Source organism: Kogia breviceps, chromosome 5 (genome assembly GCF_026419965.1).
Source record: "Kogia breviceps isolate mKogBre1 chromosome 5, mKogBre1 haplotype 1, whole genome shotgun sequence".
In the NCBI taxonomy this organism is placed as follows: domain Eukaryota; kingdom Metazoa; phylum Chordata; class Mammalia; order Artiodactyla; family Physeteridae; genus Kogia; species Kogia breviceps.
The window spans coordinates 78,760,144-78,783,315 of NC_081314.1; the positions used below are offsets into that span (position 1 = coordinate 78,760,144).

At 49.9% G+C, this 23,172-nt stretch overlaps 1 protein-coding gene across 50 annotated transcripts in view; it reads left to right on the forward strand.

Moving 5' to 3' along the window:
- Positions 1-23,172, forward strand: part of TNK2 (tyrosine kinase non receptor 2) — a 42,260-nt gene that overhangs the window by 3,723 nt on the left and 15,365 nt on the right. For 9 of the 50 annotated variants that reach the window (XR_010840734.1, XM_059064340.2, XM_067034349.1 and 6 more), the window contains exons 1-4: positions 14,951-15,335; positions 18,570-18,750; positions 19,787-19,857; positions 21,762-21,983. Coding sequence is in view for 46 of the 50 variants with exons in the window: in XM_059064340.2 (XP_058920323.1) it covers positions 15,258-15,335; positions 18,570-18,750; positions 19,787-19,857; positions 21,762-21,983 (552 nt within the window). In the remaining 4 variants the exon portion in view is untranslated. Of the gene's footprint in view, positions 1-10,678; positions 10,737-10,856; positions 10,922-11,710; positions 12,095-12,668; positions 12,742-14,935; positions 15,336-18,569; positions 18,751-18,900; positions 18,973-19,786; positions 19,858-21,728; positions 21,984-23,172 lie in introns of those variants that run through there. The other 41 variants (XR_010840731.1, XM_067034336.1, XM_067034334.1 and 38 more) reach the window with 32 other exon arrangements.

The window sequence follows — 23,172 nt, forward strand, 5'->3', positions numbered from 1 at the left end:
CATCGGCAGGCGGACTCTCAGCCACTGCGCCACTAGGGGAGCCCTACCAGCTTGTTCTTTTATGGAGTGTGCTTTTGGTGTTTAAGAACTCCCTGCCTAACCCAAAACATGATGGTTTTCTCCTATAACTTTTATAGTTATGGGTTTTACATTTAGGTCTACAATCTATTTGGGGTTAATTCTTAGGTTAGTATATGGTGCAAGGTACGAATGGAAGTTCAGTTTCTTACATATGGGCATCCAATTGTTAAGAAAAATTTTTTGAATAGACTTGTTTTTCCGTGGAGTTCCCTTTGCACCTTTATCAAAAATCAGTTGTTTGTATGTGTTTAGATCCAATTGTGGACTTTGTTTTGTTCCATTGATCTAACTTGTCTGTCTTTATCCCAGGACCACATTATCTTGATCACTGTAGATTTTATAGTAAGCCTTGAAACCAAGGAAAGATCTTAAACTTTGTTCTTCCTTTTCAAAATTGCTTTAGTTATTCTAGGTTTGTTGCACTTCCATACACATTTTAGAACAATTTGTAAATTTCTACAAAATAGCCTGCTGGGATTGCATTGAATCTACAGATGAATTTGGGGAGAATTGCTATCTTAGCAATATTGAACCTGATTCATGAAAAATGTGTATCTCTGTATTTATTTAGATTTTTAAGAATTTCACCAATATTTTGTAGTTTACAATGTACAGATCTTTTAAATCTTTTGTCAGGTATATCCTTAAATATTGCATATTTTTGATGCTATTGTAAATTATATTTTTAATGGAATTCAGTTTTTTGTTAAAAAAATTTACCTACCTTAATTGTGGTAAAATATACACAACATAAAATTTACCATTTTAACCATTTTTAAGTGTATAGTTCAGTAGAGTTAGGTACTTTCATGTTGTTGAACAACCATCACTATCATCCATCTCCAGAACTTTTTCTTATCTTGCAAAACTGAAACTCTTTACCTATTAAACAATCTCTCTATTCCCCCGTCTCCTCCCACCTCTGGCAATCACATTCTACTTTCTGTCTCTACGAATTTTACTACTCTTAAATACCTCATGGGAGTAGAATCATACAGTATTTATCCTTTTGTGACTGACTTTTTTCACTTACCGTAACATATTCAAGGTTCATCCATGTTCTAGCATGTGTCAGAATTCCCTTCTTTTTTTTTTAAGGCTGAATAGTAATCCGCTGTATGAATATACCAGATTTTATTTATTCATCTATCAATGGTTGGTACTACCTTTTTGCTGTTGCCAATGATGTTGCTATAAGATGGTGTTGTTTTTTAAATTTCAATTTCTAATTGTTTATTGTTAGTATATATAAATAAAATTGACTTTTGTATATTACACCCTCCCACCTTGCTAAACAGGTTGTTCTAGTGGCTTTTTTGTAGCTTCCATTGGATTTTATACAGACTGTCATGTAATCTGCTAATATAGACAGTTTTACTTTTCCCTTCTGGTTTTTATGCCTATTATTTCTTTTTCTTGCCTGATTGCACTGGCTAATCCTCTGATATAATGTTGAATAGAAGATTAGGTATCTTGTTCCTGATGTTCAGGGGAAAACATTCAGTATTTCACCACTATGCATGATTTAGCTGTAAGTTTTTCATATATGATCTTTATCAGGTTGAAGAAGCTCCCTTCTGTTCCTATTTTACAGAGATTTTTAATAGAAATGGATGTTGGACTTTGTCAGATGTTTTTTCTATGTTTATCAAAATGATAGGATTTTCTTTTTTAGTTAATGTGATGAATTACATTGATTTCGTCTTCAAATGCTAAATCAACCTCACATTCCTGAGACAAGCTCCATTGGGTCATGATTATTATTCTTTATGTGTATTGCTGGCTTCCATTTGCTAAAGAATTTGTTAAGAATTTTTGCATCTGTGTTTATGAGGATATTTTTCTTCTAATGTCTGCAGGATTCATAATATACATCTTTAATTTATCATAGTCTGCCTTCAAGTGATGGAAGAACCTTAAAATATTTTCATTTTTCCCTTCCTTTATGCAATTATTATCAAAATTATGCATGTTATAAACCCCACACTACATTGGTATAATTTTTGTTTAAACAGTCAATTTATCTTTTAAAGAAATTTAAATATAGTAAAAAAATTTTGTTAACTATTTACCCATGTAGTTGCCATTTCCAGTGCTGTTCACTTCTTTGCATAGATCCATATTCTATATGTATTATTTTTCTTCTGTCTGAAGGACTTCTTTTAACATTTATTATAGTGCAGGTCTGCTGGTGTTGAATTCTTTCAGCTTTTGTATATTTAGAAAGTTTATTTAGCCCTTATTTTAAAGTATTTCCATTGGAATAGAATCTAAATCATTAGTTTTAATGATGTTGTGCCACTGTCCTCTCATTTCCATTGTTTCTGCAAGAAATCTGTTGTTATCTTTGTTCCCTGTATGTAATATGTCTCCCTTGCCCTCCCCAGCTACTTTTTGAGCTGTTATCACTGATTTTGAGCAATTTGATGATGATGTGCAATGATGTAGTTTTCTTCATGTGTCTTGTGTTTGAAGTCATTGAGCTTCTTGAATCTGTGGGCTCTTAGTTTTTGTCAAATGTGGGAAAATTTCAGTCATTGTTTCTTCATATGTTTTTTTTTCTGTTCCCAACTCTTCTTGGGAACTCTAATTACACATATATTAGGCCACTTGAAATTGTCCCACTGCACACTGATGCTTTGTTCATTTAAAAGAGAATCTTTTTTCCTTTGTGTTTCATTTTGGGTAGTCTAGTATTACGATAGTAATGGTGCTATTACTGTGTCTTCAGTTTAACCCACTTTTTCTTCTGCACTGTCTAATCTGACTTAAATTCCATTCACTTTATTTTTTTCATTTCATATAGTATAGTCTTTATTCTAAAAGATCAATGATAGTCTTTTAAAAACATAGTTATAATTGTTTTAGTGTCTTTTTCTACTGATTCTAACATCTGTGTCAGTTCTGGGTTGGTTTTGATTGATTGCTTTTTCTCCTTGTTATAGATCATAGTTTTTTGCTTTTTTTTTTTTCCTGGTAATTTTTTTTTTTTTTTGGCTGTGTTGGGTCTTCATAGCTGTGCGCGGGCTTCTCTCTAGTTGCAGCGAGTGGGGGCTACTCTTCATTGTGGTGCACAGGCTTCTCGTTGTGGAGCACGGGCTCTAGGTGAGTGGGCTTCAGTACTTGTGGCACGTGGGCTCTAGAGCACAGGCTCTGTAGTTGTGGCGCACAGGCTTAGTTTCTCCGTGGCATGTGGGATCTTCCTGGACCAGAGCTCGAACCCATGCCCCCTGCATTGGCAGGCGGGTTCTCAACCACTGCACCAGAAGCCCTCTGGTAATTTTTTATTGAATGCCAGACAATCCATTTTACTTTGTTGGTTGCTGGGTATTTTTGTGTTCCTATAAATATTCTTGAGCTTTGTTCTGAAATGCAGTTAAATGACTGGGAAATAGTTTGATCCTTTTGGATTTAATTTTTAAGATTTGTTAGGTGAGACCAGAGCCATGCTCAGTCTGGGGCTAATAATTCCTCACTGCTGAGGCAAGACCCACCTATGTATTCTACCTATTGCCTAGCTTTTCCAGTCTGGCTAGTGGGAACAGGCACTTTTCCCAGCCCTGTGAGCACCAGGCACTGTTACGTCTAATCCTTTTGGGTGGTTCTTTTCCCCAGCCTTGGGTAGTTTCCGTACATTCATGTGATGATTAGTACTCAGCTTACTACTCAAGGGGGATCTTTTACAGACTTCTGTGGTGCTCTCTCTTCTCTGATGCTCTGTTCTGTGAATTCTGGCCACCTGAGTTTCCCCAGAGTCTCAGCTCCATCTCTTCAACTCAGAGAGTTCTTCAGGGTCCATCTGGTTCCCTTCCCTCTTCTGTAGCCTGGAAATCCAACCATAGGGCTGACCTCCTTTGTTTCCTATCTCCTAGGTATCACTGACCTTTGCATCTTGATGTCTGGTGTCTTCAAAACCATTTTGTATATTTTGTCCATTTTTCTGTTGTTTCAGTCAGGAGGGTAAGTCTGATCCATGTTGTTCCATCTTGGCCAAAGATGAGGATTTTACTTTAATTACCTCATTCCCACCCTGCTACTCATCCCATCTAACAGCCCATCCACTCTAGGCGTATCTCATTTTTTCTTCAATCTACTGTTCATTGTTTATATTGTTATGGTGTAGTAAACTGTGACTTTTCCTTTCCTGGGCACCTTTTTGTTCTTCCTGGAGTTACTTTTTTTGCTTGCTTAGTTTTCTATGTACTTTTCAATTAATTAAACTCTCCAGTAGCTGTATAAATTTCTCAGGGTGTCAGTTCCATTGGGTATTCTATCAAATTCACCTCTCTGAAGAAGTCTCTTTCAGAGCCTTGTGCCCTAAAGCGGCATGGACTAATTGCTCTCTATCACTGATGCTTAGCTGTCCTCCTGGGATCTCCCTTTCAGCATCTTGGGCATTTCCTTCACTGCCTTTCCATGCCTCTCTCTCCTGTTTCCTATCTTCCCCTTTGTTGGTTTATTCTCTAGTTTGGTAGAGTACATCCTTTAGTAGCTTCCTGAGAGAGGAGGGTAAAAGAGTAGTAGATTATTTTAAGACCTTGCCAGTCTGATACTCAGACACTTAATTAGCTGAATATAGAGATTTAGGCTGGTAATTGCTTTCCTTTGGAATCTTAAGGACATTGCTCTTAAGTTCCAGAGTTAACATTAATGTCTAAAATCATTCCCAATCCTTTTTGTGAAACTTGTGTTATACCGTTGCCCAGGAGTTTGTAGCATCTTTTCTTTATCTCCAGTATTCTTTAATTATTTAGCTTGGTATGGGCTTTTGCTCTCCATTGTGGAAGATACTTTATCCTCCAACCCTTCTATTGTGATTTTAGCAATTTTAACAACAGTAAATGTCTGTTGATATTATTTTATCCCATGACATGGATAAGGTAGACACAAAACTACTAAATTCAACTTAAGTTTTAACAGAAACATTGGAATAATGGATTAGGATTTTTGGCTAGGGAGATATCCACATTTTACTTAAAAAAATCCTTTATTTTTTTTTAAAGGACTTGCTAAAGTTTTATGGTCCAGATTTTTTTTTAATTAGAAAAATTAAGATAAATGTGTGAACCTAATAAGGAAAAAATTCTCAGAATGAATTTTTGGAAATTTAGTAGAATGATTTCTCCATCCACTGACATTAATGGGACTTAGCATTAAGAATTACCATTTGTATAGTAAATAGTCCCATAAACTGATGCTCATGGCCATGATGAGAAGGGCCTTCTGAAAGAGTGGTCAGTGTCAACAATGGGAAAGAATATTTGAAAACAGGACTGTTCTGGCCAGGACCAATGATTGGCACAGTTACAGACTTTCTCCAGAGCAGCAGTTCTTGACCCCAGTATGGATTCATCTGCAGAGATTTCAAGATATGATGCCTGAGTCTCACCTAGACCAAGTTGATTAGAATTTCAGTGGGCGGGGCCCACACACACTTTCCTACCTCCCAGGTGATTTTATTTTTTTTTTATTTTTACTTTTTATTTTTTATTTCTTATTTTTTTTTGCGGTACGCGGGCCTCTCACTGTTGTGGCCTCTCCCGTTGCGGAGCACAGGCTCGGGACGCGCAGGCTCAGCGGCCATGGCTCACGGGCCCAGCCGCTCCCTGGCATGTGGGATATTCCCGGACCGGGGCATGAACCCGTATCCCCTGCATCAGCAGGCGGACTCTCAACCACTGCGCCACCAGGGAAGCCCTCCCAGGTGATTTTAGTGCACAGCCAGTGCAAAGAACCACTGCTCCAGGGTTTAGCAGAGACCCTTGCTTCTCAGAGTGTGGTCTAAGGACCAGAACATTATCACTGGGAGCTTGTTAGAAATTTAAAACTTAGACCCTACCGTATCTGTGGAATCCGAATCTGCATTTTAACAAGATTCCCCCAGGTGATCTGTATGTGCATTAAAGTTCATGAAATACTGCCTCATTTATCCATTCAGCAAATATTTATGAGCACCTACTGTGGGCCAGACTTTGTTGGTTGGGGTGAGGATGGGTCTGTTGAATTTTTTATGTTTCCTGTCATATTTGTAATTTCTTATTCCCCCTATTAAAAAATAATGATATTCTCTTCTTGTTTTGTAGATACAACATCTTGTTTTTCTGAGGATATTAATGAGCATTTTCTGTCAGAAATTTTCTTCTCCTGCATAGTCTGCATTTCTTCTTAGTTGCTTTTTTCTGTGTGTTTTGCTCTTTCTTCCATGTTAGAGGCTTTCCTTGGGTGTCCAATATTTTTTTGTCATCTACTCTTGACTACAAGCACTGGGTGGCCTTGTTGACCGAGCTTCTTTGTATGGTGACCTGGCTGCTCGGTTTGTGGAGAACTCCCAATGTTGGTTTCTTTAGATCTTTCTTGGCCTGATCAGAGTCCCCAGAAAGGACACTCCTGTCTTCTGCCAGGAGGTGGAGGCCTGGCTCCATGTTCCTGGAGGGAGTCGAGAAGCAGACTGAGATCTCAACATCTATGTGTGCTTTCCTTGTTAGGTCCCTGGCACCGTGCTCTCAGCCAAGCCTGCTGTGCCAGTGCAGAGGCCTGCACTTCACCCCTGAAGGGAAATCCCGATTTTGCCAGATGGTACCAGGGCAGCAACCCAGTGGCTTTGTACTGGGGAGAGAGTCCAGGGGGGTCTAACTGCTTCTTAAACAGCTTTTGACTAATCCTCTGTATTTTTAGCACCTGTTCTTCTTCTAGAGGTTTTTGGGGCTTCTAGTTCCCAGGACTTTTGAGGAATCTGTGGGGTCAATCAGGTCCTTTTCACCTTGGGATTGGGGATTTTCTCAGGTCTGCTCTCCATAGTCTCTGGCCATCTGCTTTCCAGCTTCCAAAGCTGTGTTGTGGTTTTCTCTTCTACTGTTCTTCCCATCCTTAGGGACTTTTGCCATTCACAAAATTTATCTTTTGATAATTTTGGCTTTGGTGGGGTTTTGGGAAGGAGTGAAATTATGTGCATCTGTGCAATCTATCTTTTCCTGGAGCCTCTATTGCCTCTTTAAACTTCCTCACAGAATCCATGAATTCATTCAGTATCTAGTATCTAGTGCACATTCAGTATCTAGTATATATTTAACAAATAAGACTCCAGCTTCATTCGATATCTAGTATATATTTAACAAGTAAGACTCCAGCTCTGCCCTCCATGAGCCCAAATCCTTGAACCAAGCAGTTTCATGTCCTGTTGTATATGGACTGAATTCTGGCAGGTAACCCTGGTCACCTCTCCAGAGCCTCAGTTTCCTCATCTGTAAGATATGGATAATGTAGGGTAGTGGGGGGGAGGTTAATCAGGCAATGAAAAATAAAACTTTTAGTAAAGAACTCGTACACAGTGTCTTTTTGAGGACCTGAATCGTGACTTCTCCTCCTTCATAGTCCTCCAAACCTAGCACAGGGTGAGCACACAGTCAGTATGTGGTGAGTGACTAAAGAGGCGTGTGGGGTGAGAGGTTTGGCCTGGGCCCTCCTGCAGCAGCTCTAGGTCCTGGGAGCCAAGGGCTTCTGCTGGATGTGAGAACTCTAGGTTCTACCTGTCTCTGCCTGTCCCCTGGATGTTATGTCTCCTCCTGGGGCAGGTTCTCCGCTCAGGCCCCTGACCTTGGCAAGGCTGCTCCTCCATGGCCAGAGAGGAATCACCATTGCTCTGAACTGCTCCCCAGCTCCTAGGGATCCATTCCCTATGACAGCTTCATAGGTGCCTCAGACCAGGCATGTCCCTTCCCTTTCAGGGTCTCAGTTTCTTTATCTCTAAAATGGGTGGGATGTAAGGTATCTTAAATATCTTGCAGTCCCTGACATCTCTCTCGCTTCCAGGTTCGGACCCTTTCTCTCCCTGGCCCAGCAGCCCACCCTGCACTGGATGTTCCTAGCTCCTGGGGTTCTGGTGTGGGCGCTGTCCCAAGGGAATGATCAGTCCCTCTCATAGAGTAAATGCTCTCCAGTTCACAGCTCTGGGCCCACCCCACCTCCAGGGCCCAACAATAGGCCCCTTCAGCTCTAGGCTCTTGCTGAAGGGGTGGGGGGAGTGGGGTGAGGCCTGAGCTTGTAGGCAGGATGACCAGCTGGGCGGCCTCTTCCCAGCCCTGGAAGAAACCTGGGGATGGCTGGCTGCTGGGAGCCAGACTACATCCTTCCTCTCTTCCCGGGAGCCTTGGCTGACGGGGCCTTGGTGCCGGGTGGATGCTTGGGCCAGAGGATGAGAGGCAGCTCTCTGCAGTACCCTGCATCCCAGCCCTGTCACTTGGGCGTGTGTGGTGCGCGTCTGCAAGAGACCCAGACAATTGCAGGAATTTACCCACTGTCACACTCGAGTGGTGTTTATGTACGGAGGAGTGATGCTCCAGGAATGTGTTAGGGCTCTCAGTGTCCTGTCTCTGGGTGTCAGGGTTGGCACACTGGTCTTTCGCTGGTGGAGCGTGAAACAGCTAAAAAATACTTTCAAGACCAAGTTGGTAAATGCAGGGAGGTACTGGGTTCAGTGAGGGTCTCTGTTGTGGTGTTTAGTCAGGTTCTTTCCTTTCAAACTCTCTGAAAGTTACACCTCCTTCTCTGTTGGAGTCAAAGGAGATGAGGCATAGGAGGGTCCCTGTATCTGGTGTCTCTGCCCCTGCTTCTGTGCCCTGCCTTCCCATCCTCTGACGCCCCTGTCTCCCTCCTCTCTCTCTGCCAGGCTGGGATGCCTGACAAACCAGACCTCCTGCCCATCGATCAACCCTGTGGTATCCCCAGCTCTCCCTCCACAGTCTGACGAGAAGGCAGCCTTCAGTCAAAGCTCTCCCTCTGCCTTGAGGGACTGCTGTGTTGTCCCCGGGGCTGAAGTAGCTTTGTGGGAGCAAAGAAGCTTAGTGGTTCTGGGACAGGAGTAGCTGTAATGAGATTGGCTGCCCTGCTTCCCATGAAGGTGGTTGCTTTTCTGGATTCGAAATAATGGGGGGAAGCAAAGCCAGGGCCGACAAGGGCAACCAGGCTTATACCTGGTAGTCACTGGACATAAGGTGGTACCACCTCACTGGAAAAGAGACAGGCCTCCTTTCCCCAATGTCTGTCACAAAGGCTTGAAAGTCCCTTTCAGCAAACTCTCTTGACCAGGTGCCTTGCCAGATTCTTCTTTCAAGGTGACAGATATAAACAGATGGTTACAATTTACAAACCACAAGAGATGCGTACATAGGGCTCCCTCAATAGAATTATGTATTAATACAGAGTGCTACAGAAGTAGTACCCTTTAAGGATCAGAGCATGATGGATAATTAAATTATTTTTAATTCTTTTGGCTATTTTCCACATGTAGTATTATGTGTTTATACCACTCTTGTTTTCAAACGTACTTTAACAAGATAACATGGGAAGCAATGGCAAAAAGAACCGTTTGGGGATAGGAAATGGGAATTTACAAAGGAGATGACGTTTTATTTGGCCCTTGAAGGATGTGTAGGAGTTCATCATGAAGAGAAAAGAGTATCACAAAGAATAGCTCAAAGACATTAAAATTAAAGAAGATGGTATGTCTGGGGAAGGGCAAGTATCTGACTTGGTTGGAATATGGAGACGTTTGAAGGAAATGATAAGAGGTGGAGGTGGACAAATAGGCAAGGGATGGATCTTGGAAGGGCCTTGTATTTGGTTCAGTGATGAATTACAGAAGGATGTAAGCAGGAGAGGAACTTTGGATCTGTGTTCAAATGGCAGTATAACAGTAGGGAGCTATGTGCCAGATGCTGTGCTAAGTGTGCCATTCATGATCTCATTGAGTTTGCACTTTATGAAGGACGTACTGTTTATTCCCATTTGCAGATAAGGAAATTGAGGCTTAGAGGTTAAGGCATTTGCCCAGAAGTCGTCTGACTAGAGAGTGATACAGCCAAGATTTCAGCCCAGGTCTGTCTGACTCTTGTCCCAAAGGTATTGATGGGAGGAGTAATGAGGAGGCAGAAACAACAAGATTTTGTGGCCTGCCCAGTGGGGAAAGAAGGGAGTTATGATTGGGGAGTCGGGTGAGGTGTCTAGCCTAGGTGGCTGGTGTAGGCTTGTGATGTTTTCAGTCAGGATATAAGAGCACACATAAGCTAGGTTTAAAGCGGGGGTTGATGAGCTCAATTTGGACATGTAGAATTTATGGTACCTTTGCATCCTCCTGGTGGAGCTGGCTGTAAATGTCTAGAAGCATGGGTGTACAGCTTCTAGAGCTCAGGAATGGAGACAGACAGCACATGGTGCTAATTGGAGCCCTGGGAGGAGAGGAGGTGACCCCCAGGGAGGGAAGAGAAGGAAGGGCGAGTTCCAAAGTCTTAGGAAATATCCACAGTTAAGGAGAAGGGTGAAGAGCCCTCAGGGTTAGACTCAGGGCCTGTGGGCTCAGCACTGTTGGCAAATATGCCTCAGCCTTGACTGTCCTCAGGGCCTCAGCTGCCAAGCTCCCCTGGAAGGGAATGGGCCACTGTGGCCTGGAGATGGAGAGGGTGTGGACAGCCATGGTATGCGTCTGAATCACCCCCTTCTCTCCCTTGGCCCGTGGCCAGCCTCCTCCCCAGACCAGTGTGATTTCAGACCTGGGATGACCTGAAGGTGTGGGGTTACCTGGTACAGTTCCCTCTGGGATGAAGTCCCAAGGGGAACCAGCCTGGCCTTGGTCCAGAAGCTTGGGCGCTGCACACAGAGGGGTGAGTTGAGGTTGACTGGGCTTGGTGGGGCTGACATGTGTAGGCAAGATAATCCTCTGGTTGGGAGAGGAGCCATAAGCCCCCCTCCTTCTCTTCCCCAATATGTTGTTTTCCCTCCAGGGCCTGGAGAAGAGGGAGGGCAGAGATGGGAGAGAGCTGGCCTGGCATATATTCCTGAGAATACGGTAGGTTGTTTTGGAAAAATCTTCTTGGCCGGAAATTACATGTCAAGTCTGCTCCTCAGTGTGGATTTGTAACTTGACTGATGCTGTTGGACAGCCTGGGGGAGGGGAGTGGACAGCAGAGGCAGGTTAGTTCCTGGGCCACTACCGGCTCCCTTTAGAGATAAGGGGGCAAGTTGTAGACCAGAGGGTGTACATGTGTGGTGGATTCCCCAAATTCTAGAGGCAGTTTGGATCTTGTGGGTATCTTGTAATAGGATGGCATTTGGAGGCAGGGGCCTTGTGGAGGGAGGAGGTAGGGAGAAAGCAGGAAGGGGGAATGGTTTAGATCAGACCCTTTATCCAACCAGGAGAAGAAGGGATCTGTGGGCCTGGCATTTTCAGCCTCTCTTTCTTGACAGCCTCCTGAGTGTTCCTGCAGCTGCTCCCAAAACCAGTTTCTGCCATAGCTGCAGTAAGATGCAGAGGAGCTTCTGCCTAGAATAAACACCCTGCCTGGCAGGGTCATCCCCTATGCCAGCGTGCTTCAGCTGGAGAAGGAGCTTTTGAAGAGACCGAGCCTTGTGGGAACTCACCTAGTGCCCACCCGGGGTCTCCTTCCTCAGTCTTGAGGTGGAGTGTGGGGGGGGGGGTCGGGGGGAGTAGAGGTGCCCCAGCATTTCCCTCCTCCTCTGCCCCAAACCCCCAAGGGGTGAGGGTGCCCTGAGCTCAGCCCTAAATACCTGGTACTGAGGCGTCAGTGGATGCTTCAGATGCCATTGGAATGAGAGGGTGTGCGTGTGGCACCTTGGGGCCTCTGCAGTGGGACTTCCTCCACTAGCAATGTCCTCATCCTGGCACTGGGTGACAGCCCTGCGTGGGCACGTGTTGGAGCAGCTCCTGCGGGAGGGAGCGTGGGTACTCGCACTCTTTTGACCCCAGAGAGGTCAGCCACAGTGCTCTGCCCAGCCCCGAGCTCCCGCAGTCTTGGAGGCGGGGCGGGTGGAGGTGCAGGCGGGGAGAAGTCCAGGCCGGTGAGAAGAGGCGGAGGGCTGAGGTCTCCCTCCCAGTGCGGATGCGGGGGGCGTGGCTTCCACTGCGGAGAGGAGTGGGCTGGGCAAGTTCCCCGGGCCTGAGTGGAGTGCGGAACGGCAGCGCACCAAGGAGCCTGGCAGGTGGGCGCATGCTTGGAGCCAGGTAGAAGCTGGGCTGGTGGAAGGAGAGGGGTCTAGAGGGAGGGGTCTCAGGTCGAGTTAGGATGGGGGCTTCTCTTCTGTGAGCTTCTTGGATGGACCTCCCCCACTTGTCATGGAGTATGGGGGCCCTTGAGTCCCCAGGACCTGATCGGTGGCTGTGGATCTCTGGGGTGCTGGAGGCGGCCAGGGGCCGAGGGGAGCGGTGGCTTCGTGGCCAGTGAAGGTGCAGCCCCTCACCTGGCTCTCTGGGGGCCAGCCTGCGCTGCGGAGAGGCGGCTCCTTGGAATGGAGGCTGTGCACGGAATTGGGGGAGGGGCAGCCGCAGGCCCAGCGGGAGAGACCGCTACCACCAGGCTGTGGTCCCTTGCTCTGGCTGCAGGTGGCAGATATGGGGCTGTGGGGTGCGTGCGGGTCCGAGGACTGGGCCTTCCCCTGGCTGAGGTGCTTTAGCGGCCCCTGCTCTCTTTCTAGAGGATGCTCGAGGCCCGGCTCCTCAGGACGCAGGGCAGTGACGCTGCCGGTGCGCTGGAGGGGCGGGGACTGTGGGAGGGCTCTGCTCCCCTCCCGGGCCCTAAAGCCCGGAGTTTGGGTTCCAAGGGTGAGAGATTTGTATATCTGCGCCTAACTGGGGCCGAGGAGGGACAGCAGGTAATAGGGGAAACCTGGGGGATAGCCAGGTAGCTGGGCCCTTAGACCGAATCGTCTGCTGGTGAGCTGAGGGGAGCCTCTCGGGAGTGAGGGGAATCTGTGATCCTGGCCCCAGGACATATCCTGGGGGCTGGGATGCTGGGTAAAGAAGGGTGATGTGTTTGTGTGTGGAATGGGGCGGGGCGAGTCAGTGGTGATGAATTCCTGTTGCTGACATCTGCTTCAGTATCTCTGAGTCCTTGGGACCCAATTAAGCTGCCCTTTGGGCTTGCTTCAGCGCTGCAGGGGAGCCCCGAAAGCACTACCAGGATGTGGGTTTAGTCCTTTATGGACACTGAGTTACTGTGCCCTGGACATTCCCTCTTACTGGCTTTATGAATCTGCGTATTAAGCCAAATGTCCCTGTTTGCTTTGGAAAACATGGTCATGGTATTTATGGGTCAGCTTCCCTTCCCCTTGGAGATCAAGCACTTTCTCTCTTGACCAGTAGAGGGCAGTCACTGACAGGACGAAGCGGGGTGGGGGGGGTGGTGCAGAAAGGTGGCTGTTTTCCGGGGCTGGGAGAAGAGGTCCAGGAGCTGGCCTGACCTCTGACCCCTGATGGTGCTTTGCTTTTCTCCACAGCCTCCCACAGGTGGATTGCTGAGCAAGCTACTGAGGCTTGTTCTTACCTGATGTGCAAGGGAACAGGCAGGCATGGGGTTCTGGTGGATTTGGGGCATATCTTTCAGGGGTGGCTATAATTTTCAGTCTGGCCATTCCAATGCAGCAGTCCCCCAACTTGCGGTAGAGGGAATAATCCTGCTTAAATTGTCCCCTGAAGTCAGGTCCCTGGATCTTCTTCAGAATGGTGCTTTGTGGGAAATAAGCAATAGGCTTCTCTGTGCTGTGGGCATTGTGAGCCAGCGTTTGCGGGAAAGTCAGCTCCAGTGTGACCTTGACCCGAACTCATCTTGTCCATTAGCTCTGATTCCATTCTCAGACTGGTGATTCACTGGCACCGAAGGGAGGCTGCACCTGGCTGGCCTCACAAGCTTTGGGTGGTGGTGGATGACAGGGGGATGGGAAAGAGGACTGATTGCTGGGGGTGTCCCATTTCCCCCCTCTCTGAATCAGATGTGGAAACGGCTGTCCCTGCAGGTACCTGCCTGCCAGGGAGGTCAAGCACTGAGAGAGAGGCCCTGGAAAGAGCCTAGGATGCTGACTCCCCAAAACTCAACCCCAGCTGCCTACTCCACCAGCCAGCTGGGACTCCCAGAGCTGGTGGCCAGCTGGATAGGGACAAGAGAGCAGTGTGCAAGAAACAGGGGCTCCCTGGGCATGGCTGGGAGGGGGGTGCTGAGGGAGCCTGAGAGGACTTCCTGCAGCTGTCAGGTGTGTCTGGGGGCTGTAGTGAGGGGGGTGTAAGAGCAGCTGGCGCCCTTGAGGAGGGCCGGAGGGATCACTTGTCAGCTCTAGGAATGTGTGGGTTCCACGGGGGCTTCACGGGGTGACTGCAGTTCCCTCTAGCTGGGGCCATTGTCTGTGTGTGTAGGTGCTATTCAGGAGACATCCTATAGCCCGGAATCCTCCAGCTTTCGCTGGGGGCATCGCAGGGTTTAGGGGCATATTTGTGTGTTTTGAGGGGGCTTTGGATCTTGGCCAGCTGGACTGGGAGATTCTTCCCCCCACCCCGGCTCTTGGCTGGACTGCCCCGCTCTGGCAGGCTGCCGGACTCCTATTTCCGTCGGGCACCAGGGTAACAGGGCCACATTAGGGCCTGAGCCAGGAGACGCCCAGCCAAGGCTGGGACTGGGAGATGGGGGAGGGTCTCCGAAGGGTCTGCCTGCAAGGTCCAGGAATGACTCTCTGGTGTCCAAGCCCCCAACTCAGGCTGTGCACTAAGTCCTCATAGCCCCAGACAAGTGTGTACGGGAGCCTCTTTGTATATTGCTGCCTGATTGACCTAGCCCCCACCCTGAAATCCCAGGGGTTGTCTGCAACTCTGGGGGCTGGGGTGGAAGCCAGAGACAGGGGCCTTGTATGCGGGGAGGAGGTGGGGGCAGCGCCGGGTGGCTGGGAGGAAGAGTCCCCCCATTCCCGCCGCCCTCTTGGCAGTGATTCAGAAAGGTCCTTTTTCAGCCAGTGTCAGAGCTGCTCAGCTGCGGAGGGAGGGGGGGAGGGAGGCAGGCTGGCGGGGGAGCCAGGGAGTAGGGCTGGAGCTGTGACCACTGTGCTGGAGAGAAGACAGAGAAACAGGACTGAGGACTCAGGCTGCAGTCAACCGAGAGAAGAACTCTCTCCTGCCAGGGTAGCCAGCTGTGGAAACAGCTGTAGAGCAGAGAAAAGGGGACCACCCTATTCTTCTGCTCCATTTCCCACCCCTGGTGTGGGATTCGGGGGGCCTCTGGGGCAGACCTCTGGCCAACTTCCCTTCTGGGCAGAACCTGAAATTCAGGAGCTGAGACCACTGCCCACCGTCCCCCTCCTCGGGCCAGAGCCCCGGTGACCTGGTCAGGGGGTCCAGCTCCGTGGAGATGCCAGCAGCTCGTCGGTTCCCTGGCCTAGAGCTCTCCTTCCCTCTTCTGGCCAGACTCCGGCGGAGACTCTACACAGTGAGTGGGGGGTTGCGGGCGGGAGCTGGACGGACTGGACTGGGATTGAATCGGGAGCTGGACGGACTGGACTGGGATTGAATCGGCTCCTCAGAGGCAGCCCTGCGCTGAGGGCCAGAGAGCAGTACTGGGCGGCTTGACGGGTTCAGGGCCTCCCTGCTCCAGCGTCTGCATTCTTGGTGGCGAGTGTGTCAGGAGAGCGTGTGTGGGAAGTGTGCGTGCCGGCCATGAGAGCCACACGTGTCAGACACAGGTGTGTGGATGGGGCTGTGCTGGGGGCAGCTGCAGCAGTGCTCTGTGCTTCGCCGACAAAGACACGGGCTAGAGAGGGAGGGAGGGGAGGGAGGGGACATGTCCAGGGTCACCCTGGATGGGGTGGTGGAGACCGGACAGGGACCCTGACTGCTTTCTTCTCACCCAGATCCCAGTGTTCTCACTCGTCTTCCCATACACACCCCGCCCCCACGCAGAGTAGCCCTGTTCCTGGGGTTGGGGAGCAGGGAGAGGAGGACCCAGCCGAGCAAGGAGATTTGTTAGCTGGTGTTTCAGGGATAAAGGAACAGGGCAGACTGTGCTTTCTAAGCAGCTTCCTCAGGGGAGTGGCCTCTGGGTCTCTCCCAGCCCGGACCACACAGGGCAGGGGCTTGGAGCTGTTCTCAGGAGTGGCTGCCTCCTACCCCCAGGAGGGTAGGAATGAGCAGCCTGGAGCCCTGGGATTCCGCGACTGGAGAGGAAGCAGTGGGGCTCTTCAGACCACTTACCCTGGTGGCCAGCCTCTTCTTGGGCTGAGCCGTGTAGCGGGTGGGATCGTTTTGCTCCAGGGATGGAATAGTGATGGCGGAAGTGCTGGCTGGCCTCTCCTGGTCACGCCACAGAGAGACGCTGCCTAGGTTGGTGATTTTCACAGGGCACCTTTGGGGCTTTCTTCTGGAAAGCAGTGGTGCCCTGCCCTCTTAAGTCCACACCCCCTTGTTTGTAACAGATGGCTTTGTTGTGGATAAGTGAGTTAATACAGCTAAGTGCTCAGAACTGTGCCCAGCATGTAGTTAACTGTAGTTGAAGTGTTAGAGTTTTTATTTTTCTTAACTAAAATTAAGATAAATACAACCTGTTTACTCTGTGTGTGTGTGATCAGTCAACTTAATACCTCCTGTAATATAAAGGAGAACCAAAAGGAAATCATTTGTAGCATTTCGTGTATTCTAATGTGTCAGTACAATCTGACATTACCAAGCAGTCAGATGCTAAGACCTCAGGTAGAACCAGCACGGCAACGTCTACACAAGTGCTGACTGAGAGGAGAGTTTTGAAATAGTAGGGTGGGCTGCCTTCAGTGATATTTTTCTGAATGGTGGACAACTTCTGCTAAGTTCCAAACAAAGTAAAAGGCTAGTTTTCCCTCAGTTTACACAGTAGCTCCATTCCAGGAAAATTCAGTCTGTATTAACACTGTAATAAAAATACTTTCTTGTTCATATGTAAAATGGGATTTGATTTATAATCAGATGATTATAAACAAATTTCTCACCTGCATGAATTAAGTTGTATGGGATATGGGACAGTGTGTGAGTCCCCCAGCCACCCACTCAGTGCTACTAATGGTCCCCCAACACTTTGACAACCAAAAATGCCCCCTAGGGGGCTGTATGGCCCTCATGAGAACCATCTGGGTGAAGGGTTAGGGCTTAAAGTTTGGAAACCCCCTTCTGGCCCAGCCACTTTGGTAGAGGAGCCAGGGTTTGAACTGAGGGCTTCTCTTTCCCAGTGGTGGCTCTTTGTGCTGCCCTGAGCTTCCTGGAAGAGTCTGAGCTCCTGGCACTGGGTTGGCAGCACTGCTGGGAACTGAGGGAGCAGGAGGCTCATGCTGGGCCCAGGCTGTGAGCACCTGCTCTCTTAGTGAGACCTGTGGTGGGAGCTGGGGGACAAGGCCACCTCCAAGTCGGGAGGAGGGGGTCTTGGGGCAGCTGGCCTTTTCCCTCATCCCTGTCTTCTCCAGTGGGGATTGAACACGGATCAGGGGCTGGCCAAGCCCTCAGCTCTGACGGGTCTTACTCGGACAAGGATGGGTTTAGTGTCGGGCTGCCTAGCTTTGAGGGTGCCACTGGCTTCTTTCTCTGGGCCCCTGAGGGTGTAACAGGTCTGGTGGCCCCTTGGCTGATTGTGGCCTGCATGTAGTTTTCTTTGGCCAGCACAGCATACACATGTGCTTGCGTGTGTGTATTTCAAACTTGAATCAGTTGACATGGTTCAAAAGTCAGGAGAAAGATCTAATGTCAAGTGTAAACAAGGAACAGAATGGTGTGGGTAATGGGTGAGTATTCGTGTGGGGAAAAAACAAGTCTGGAAGAACGTGTAATGGCAGCCGACTTTGGGGATGGGGCTGAGGTGGCTGTGCGGCAAGAGAGCAATGAGACTTTACGGCTCTCATGTGCCTTTTGAGTATTTTACATGTGCGTATAGTACCTTTTCAAAAAAAATTTAATAGCGAGATTTTACACGTTGATTCAGATTTCTGGTATTTCTTGAAAAAGTTGAAAGCTTTGACCACACTGGGCCAGAGCCTGTTGTGACAGCCATTGACAGCAGTCTGAAAGCCCACCCCAGCCTCTGCCCCTCCTTCCCTCTGAACCTCCTGTGGTCCTGGAGGTGTTTGTGTGGTGGCCTGTGGAGGGGGTCTTTGGACCGGGGGGGAGGCTCCTGTGATGTCAGGCATTGAGAGGAGGAAAGTAGCTAGAGTTCATCTAGTCCCTGTGGGGTCCATCAGGTCTGGGGAACTCATGGATGGGTCTCCAGGGACAGCGCACCCCCAAAAGTTTTGTAATTAAAACATTATGAATAAGGATGCATATATTTTCCTGGAGACACACTCGATAGTTTTCATCAGATTCTCAAAGGCCTTGTGACAACAGGCGCGTTTGAGAGCCAGTGGGGAACCGGAGAACAGAGTTTGATCTCAGGTCACTCGGCCATGGATGGCAGATTTGGGGAGTAAGACCCTAACTCCAGGGCCTGGGCTGTGTCCCAACTGCTCTGATTCTACCCTTGTTGCCATAGGAGGAGGAGAGGACAGGTGGCTACAGGCTCTTCTGCATAGCTGTTTTGGGGAGCCAAGAAGGTGGTTTGAGTCTTTCCCCACAGCACATAGTAGGATGTGGGTGAGCCCAAGGCAGAGGCAGGGTCGCCTGTTACCCCCCTGCATCCCGTGGTCCCTGAGCCATTCTTCTCTCCCCGCAGAGGCTGGGGAGCAGCAGCATGCAGCCGGAGGAGGGCACAGGCTGGCTGCTGGAGCTGCTGTCCGAGGTGCAGCTGCAGCAGTATTTCCTGCGGCTCCGTGACGACCTCAACATTACCCGCCTGTCCCACTTTGAGTATGTCAAGAATGAGGACCTGGAGAAGATTGGCATGGGCCGGCCTGGTAGGTGGGGGCATTGGCCTCGCCTGTCGTCGCCCCACTGACCATTTACCTCCTCTGTCCTCAGGATCGCCAACCGCATGGAAGAGCCCTCCCCCCTTTTTTCCGTGGGGTGGCAGAGCTGAGAACTCTCACTGCCTGTCCAAGAGCCCCCGCGGTGGGGCAGAGGGGCATCAGTAGATGCTGCACACAGTGAGTGCATGAGAACAGTTTGCAGCTGTGAAGGTGAATTGGAGTTTGAGGAATCTTACTTAAATTTCTGGCTACTCAGGATTAACTATACACTCTGTTTTGTTTGTGCAGACATTTCTAGGGTGTATTTCTTCCATCTTCTCCTCTTTTATAAATGTAGAATTGAGTCTGTTCTGAACACCAGGGGGGTTAGTGTCCAGAGGTCTGTGGAGAAGGGAAGATAAAATCCTTCAGATGATGGTTTGCTGCTTTTCTCCCCATCTCTCCCTTTCTCTGTCTCTCCTACAAAGATTTGTTCTATAAGTTGAACTCATTTTTCTTTTTCTGTGTTTATCCTGAAAGTAGTGGCTATAGCTTCTAGAAGTCACGGTGTTCCTTGTAGAACATTAGAAACTTTTGAGTGCATTCAGCCTAAAATAGGTAAATAAGCAATAATGTGCTAATTTAGACACTGACTTACACTGCTTTTAGTCTAGAGAGTTGATACCTGATTCCAGTAACATAATAAAATTTTATGGGAGAAAAACTCAAAATTGGGGAAATTCTGTCCATTACCTTGGTTTATTTATTTTTTCTTGAGAGTTGGCATAAGAGCACTACTGTTCCAATTTTGGTGGTTAAATACCTCCATCCAGTTTGAGAAGAATTGCCTAGAAGCGGAATGCAGTGACCATCTGGTTCATGGCAGCCCCTGGTTGGTGGGGATGGCTTGTTTCCTTGGTGTCATTGTGCTGAGCAGTGTCTAGTGGTGGACTACCCCCAGGGTGACCGAGGAAGCCTGTGATGGGCAGCAGCCTCTTGGGAGTGTGAGCCCCTTAACAGCACGGGTTCCCCTTCCTCCCCGCAGGCCAGCGGCGGCTGTGGGAGGCTGTGAAGAGGAGGAAGGCCGTGTGCAAACGCAAGTCCTGGATGAGCAAGGTGGGTGGACAGGGAAGGACGTGGGAGGGGTAGCTCCCTGGGGCCTCCTCGGGTGTCATTCCGAGAGCCCTCCCCCACTCCCCGCAGTATAATCTTCGCACTTGGTACAGACCTCCCTCCTCCGGGGTCTTATCGGGCAGGGTACTTGTAGAGCTGCCTGGCTAAGCGTCTGTCTCTGCTGGAGACGGCACTGAGTGGCCTGTGTGCAGCCTTGGCTTCACGTCCCCTCCTGCTGGGCAGTGGTGCCGGGCACGCAACAGGCGCTTGTTGAGTGCGCTGTAACTTGAGCCCTAGCTTTGCCTGAGTGTTGCGCTGCTGTCCAGTGTGGGGCGGTGGGACCGTCTGGACCCAGGACATCTTTGCTTCCCTCGTCCCGCACCTCCCTAGTCTGTGGAGGGTTCCTCTGGTCACCGGGCCCCACTGACAGCCTTCCTTCCCCAAGGCCCGCCCCCACCCCCGTTGCCCGAATTTGGGTCTCTGGAGTGGTGAGTCCCAGGTCTGACTCAGGGGAACTTTGCCCATTGTCTGGAAGACAATGTGAGAGGAAGTGAACCAGCCGGGCCTTCCCCCCCACTTCTGGCCTCAGGGCTGGGGAGAGGGGCGGGCAGTGCAGAACAGCTGGACCTGGGATTGGGCCACAGAGATTTCCTGGCTGTGATCTGGCAAGGGGCTGTCTCTTGGGATCCTGTGGCCTTTTCTGGGGACACTGTCCTGATCCCTTGCCCAGGTTTTAGGGGAGGATGGGTGTGTTGGGGCGGGCGAAGGCAGGAGTGAAGAGCCACACAGTATGCAGGATTCAGGGGGTCTTGGATCTACCACCGACTCACAGGAGGTCCCCGGGCCAGTCGGTTGACTGCTCCAGACTTGAGGCATGTGGCCAGTAAGACAGTGCCAGCCGCACTTGCCCAGCTCACCTCACGGGGCCTTGGGGAGGGTCCCTTGAGAAAAAGGCTGTGAAGGACCTTGTCAGCTGAACACTCCTTGCAAATGGAAGGGATTCCAGTTGCTGGGAGGAAGGACGGAGCAGCGGCCAGAAGAGGCCCTCAGACTGGAGACCCCTTCACCCCATACAGACAAGGCTCTGCCGACCTTGGGGGCAGGGACCCCCTGGGCAGAGGGTGCTGCCTGAAGCCGAGGGTTTGCATGCCCTGGTAGGGTGGCCAAGTCAAACTGACAGGGCCGCTCTGACCCTCAGGGCTTCCCTCCTGTCACACCCTGACGTTTGGCCCCTTCCCTCTCCAGCCCAGGCTGCAGAGTCCTCTCCAGCCTTCATTCTTTCTGAGCCCTCAGCTCTAGGCCTCCCACCAGAAGCCCAGCTGTCTTCCCAGGCCCTTCCCCAGCAAGGCCTTGCTTCATCTGCACCCCCATACACACTCACAGTCCAACCTCAGGCTCAAATTATCCTCTCCCCAGGCAGGATGAAGAGCAGCCAACTCCCTGGGGAGGGTGGAGACAGACAGCGCCAAATGGGCAACCCAGAGATGGGGCCAGGGCTAAAAATGGACAGGAGGTGTTTGTGAGGGCCCCTCGGGCTCCTACCCATCTGCTCGGGTGAGGGGCTGGAGTCTGTGCTGGGTAGGGGTACAGAGCAGGAAGGGGGGCAGAGGCGGTGCTGGGCTTTGGGCTATCCCTGACCCCATAGCTGGATGTGGGACTGCAGTCGCCGCAGGCTACATGCCTGGCAGCCCATTTCTGGCACGTAGCCCGAGGCCACACCTAGGCCGTGGGTTCCTGTTTGGAGGTGTGGTCAGGAGGGGGCGTGGGCCTCCAGCCAGGCCGCCCCCCAGAAGTTTGGCAAAGCCACGACCTGTCTGGCAGCCTCGCCAAGGACCCAGTGGGGCAGGACTGAATGACTGGCTCTGGGGCCTCAGGGTTCCATCTGGCCCCTGGCTGCCTTCAAACAGGTGTTCAGTGGAAAGCGGCTGGAGGCTGAGTTCCCCCCTCATCACTCTCAGAGCACCTTCCGGAAGACCTCACCCACCCCCGGAGGCCCAGCAGCAGAGGGGTCCCTGCAGAGCCTCACCTGCCTCATTGGGGAGAAGGACCTGCATCTCTTTGAGAAGCTGGGAGATGGCTCCTTTGGTGTGGTGCGCAGGGGCGAGTGGGACGCCCCCTCGGGGAAGACGGTGAGCTCTCCTACGGGGTCCTACGGGGCGTGGCAGGCCCTGCTCTGCCCTCTAAGGCGGATCTGTCCCCTCTGCTGGGATGTGAAGGGGGCTGGGGACAGGTCCAAAGTGGCTCACCCTGGAGTCCATGCTCAGGGTTAACAAGACACATGTTCCTTTTTTCAATTATAAAACTAATTATCATAAAAGTTTGGAGACTTAAAAATAAGAAAAAAGAAAAAAAGCCTGTAATCCCACCACTCAGAGGAAGCAGAGTTAGCATTTACACCTTTTTTCCCCTTCAGATATTTTGTTGAATATCTTTAAGATACAAATTTTGGATACAACTTTTTTTTTTTTTTTTTGTGATACGCGGGCCTCTCACTGTTGTGGCCTCTCACGTTGCGGAGCACGGGCTCCGGACGCGCAGGCTCAGCGGCCATGGCTCACGGGCCCAGCCGCTCTGAGGCATGCGGGATCCTCCCGGACCGGGGCACAAACCCGCGCCCCCTGCATCGGCAGGCGGACTCTCAACCACTGCGCCACCAGGGAAGCCCTAGATACAACTTTTTAACGCTTGCCCTTTCATCTTAGTATTGTATTTAAAAAATTTTCACCAGAGGGAAAGATAGCATGTGTGCAGTAAAACACACAGTTCTTGAGTGTACGGCTCAGTGACTTTTCACATGCATGGGCCCGTGTGACCACTGCCCAGATTGTGATGTAGAACAGGGGTCCCCAACCCCTGGGCTGTGGACCAGGACCGGTCCGGCGGCCTGTTAGGAACCAGGCCGCACAGTAGGAGGTGAGTGGGGGGCAAGTGAGCGAGCTTCATCTGCCGCTCCCCATCGTTTGCATTAGTGCCTGAACCCTCAAATCCAGTGCCCCCCCCATCCCGGTCTGTGGAAAAACCGTCTTCCACGAACCCGTCCCTGGGGCCAGAATGGTTGGGGACCACTGGTTTAGAACATCTCTATCACCCAAGGAGGCTCCATCATGCCTCTTGCACTGAGTATCACCTCCCTTCAGGGGAAGCCACTCTTCTGATTTCTGTCACCACAGAGTAGTTTTATGGCATTATATTTAAAGCATTTCCCTTCTACACCAAAAACATTTTTTATCCTAACATTTTAATATTCCGTCGTTGTACCGGTCACCTCTTACCTTGCGGTTGCCACTTAACCTGGGCACTCCCGCAGGAAGGGGAGGC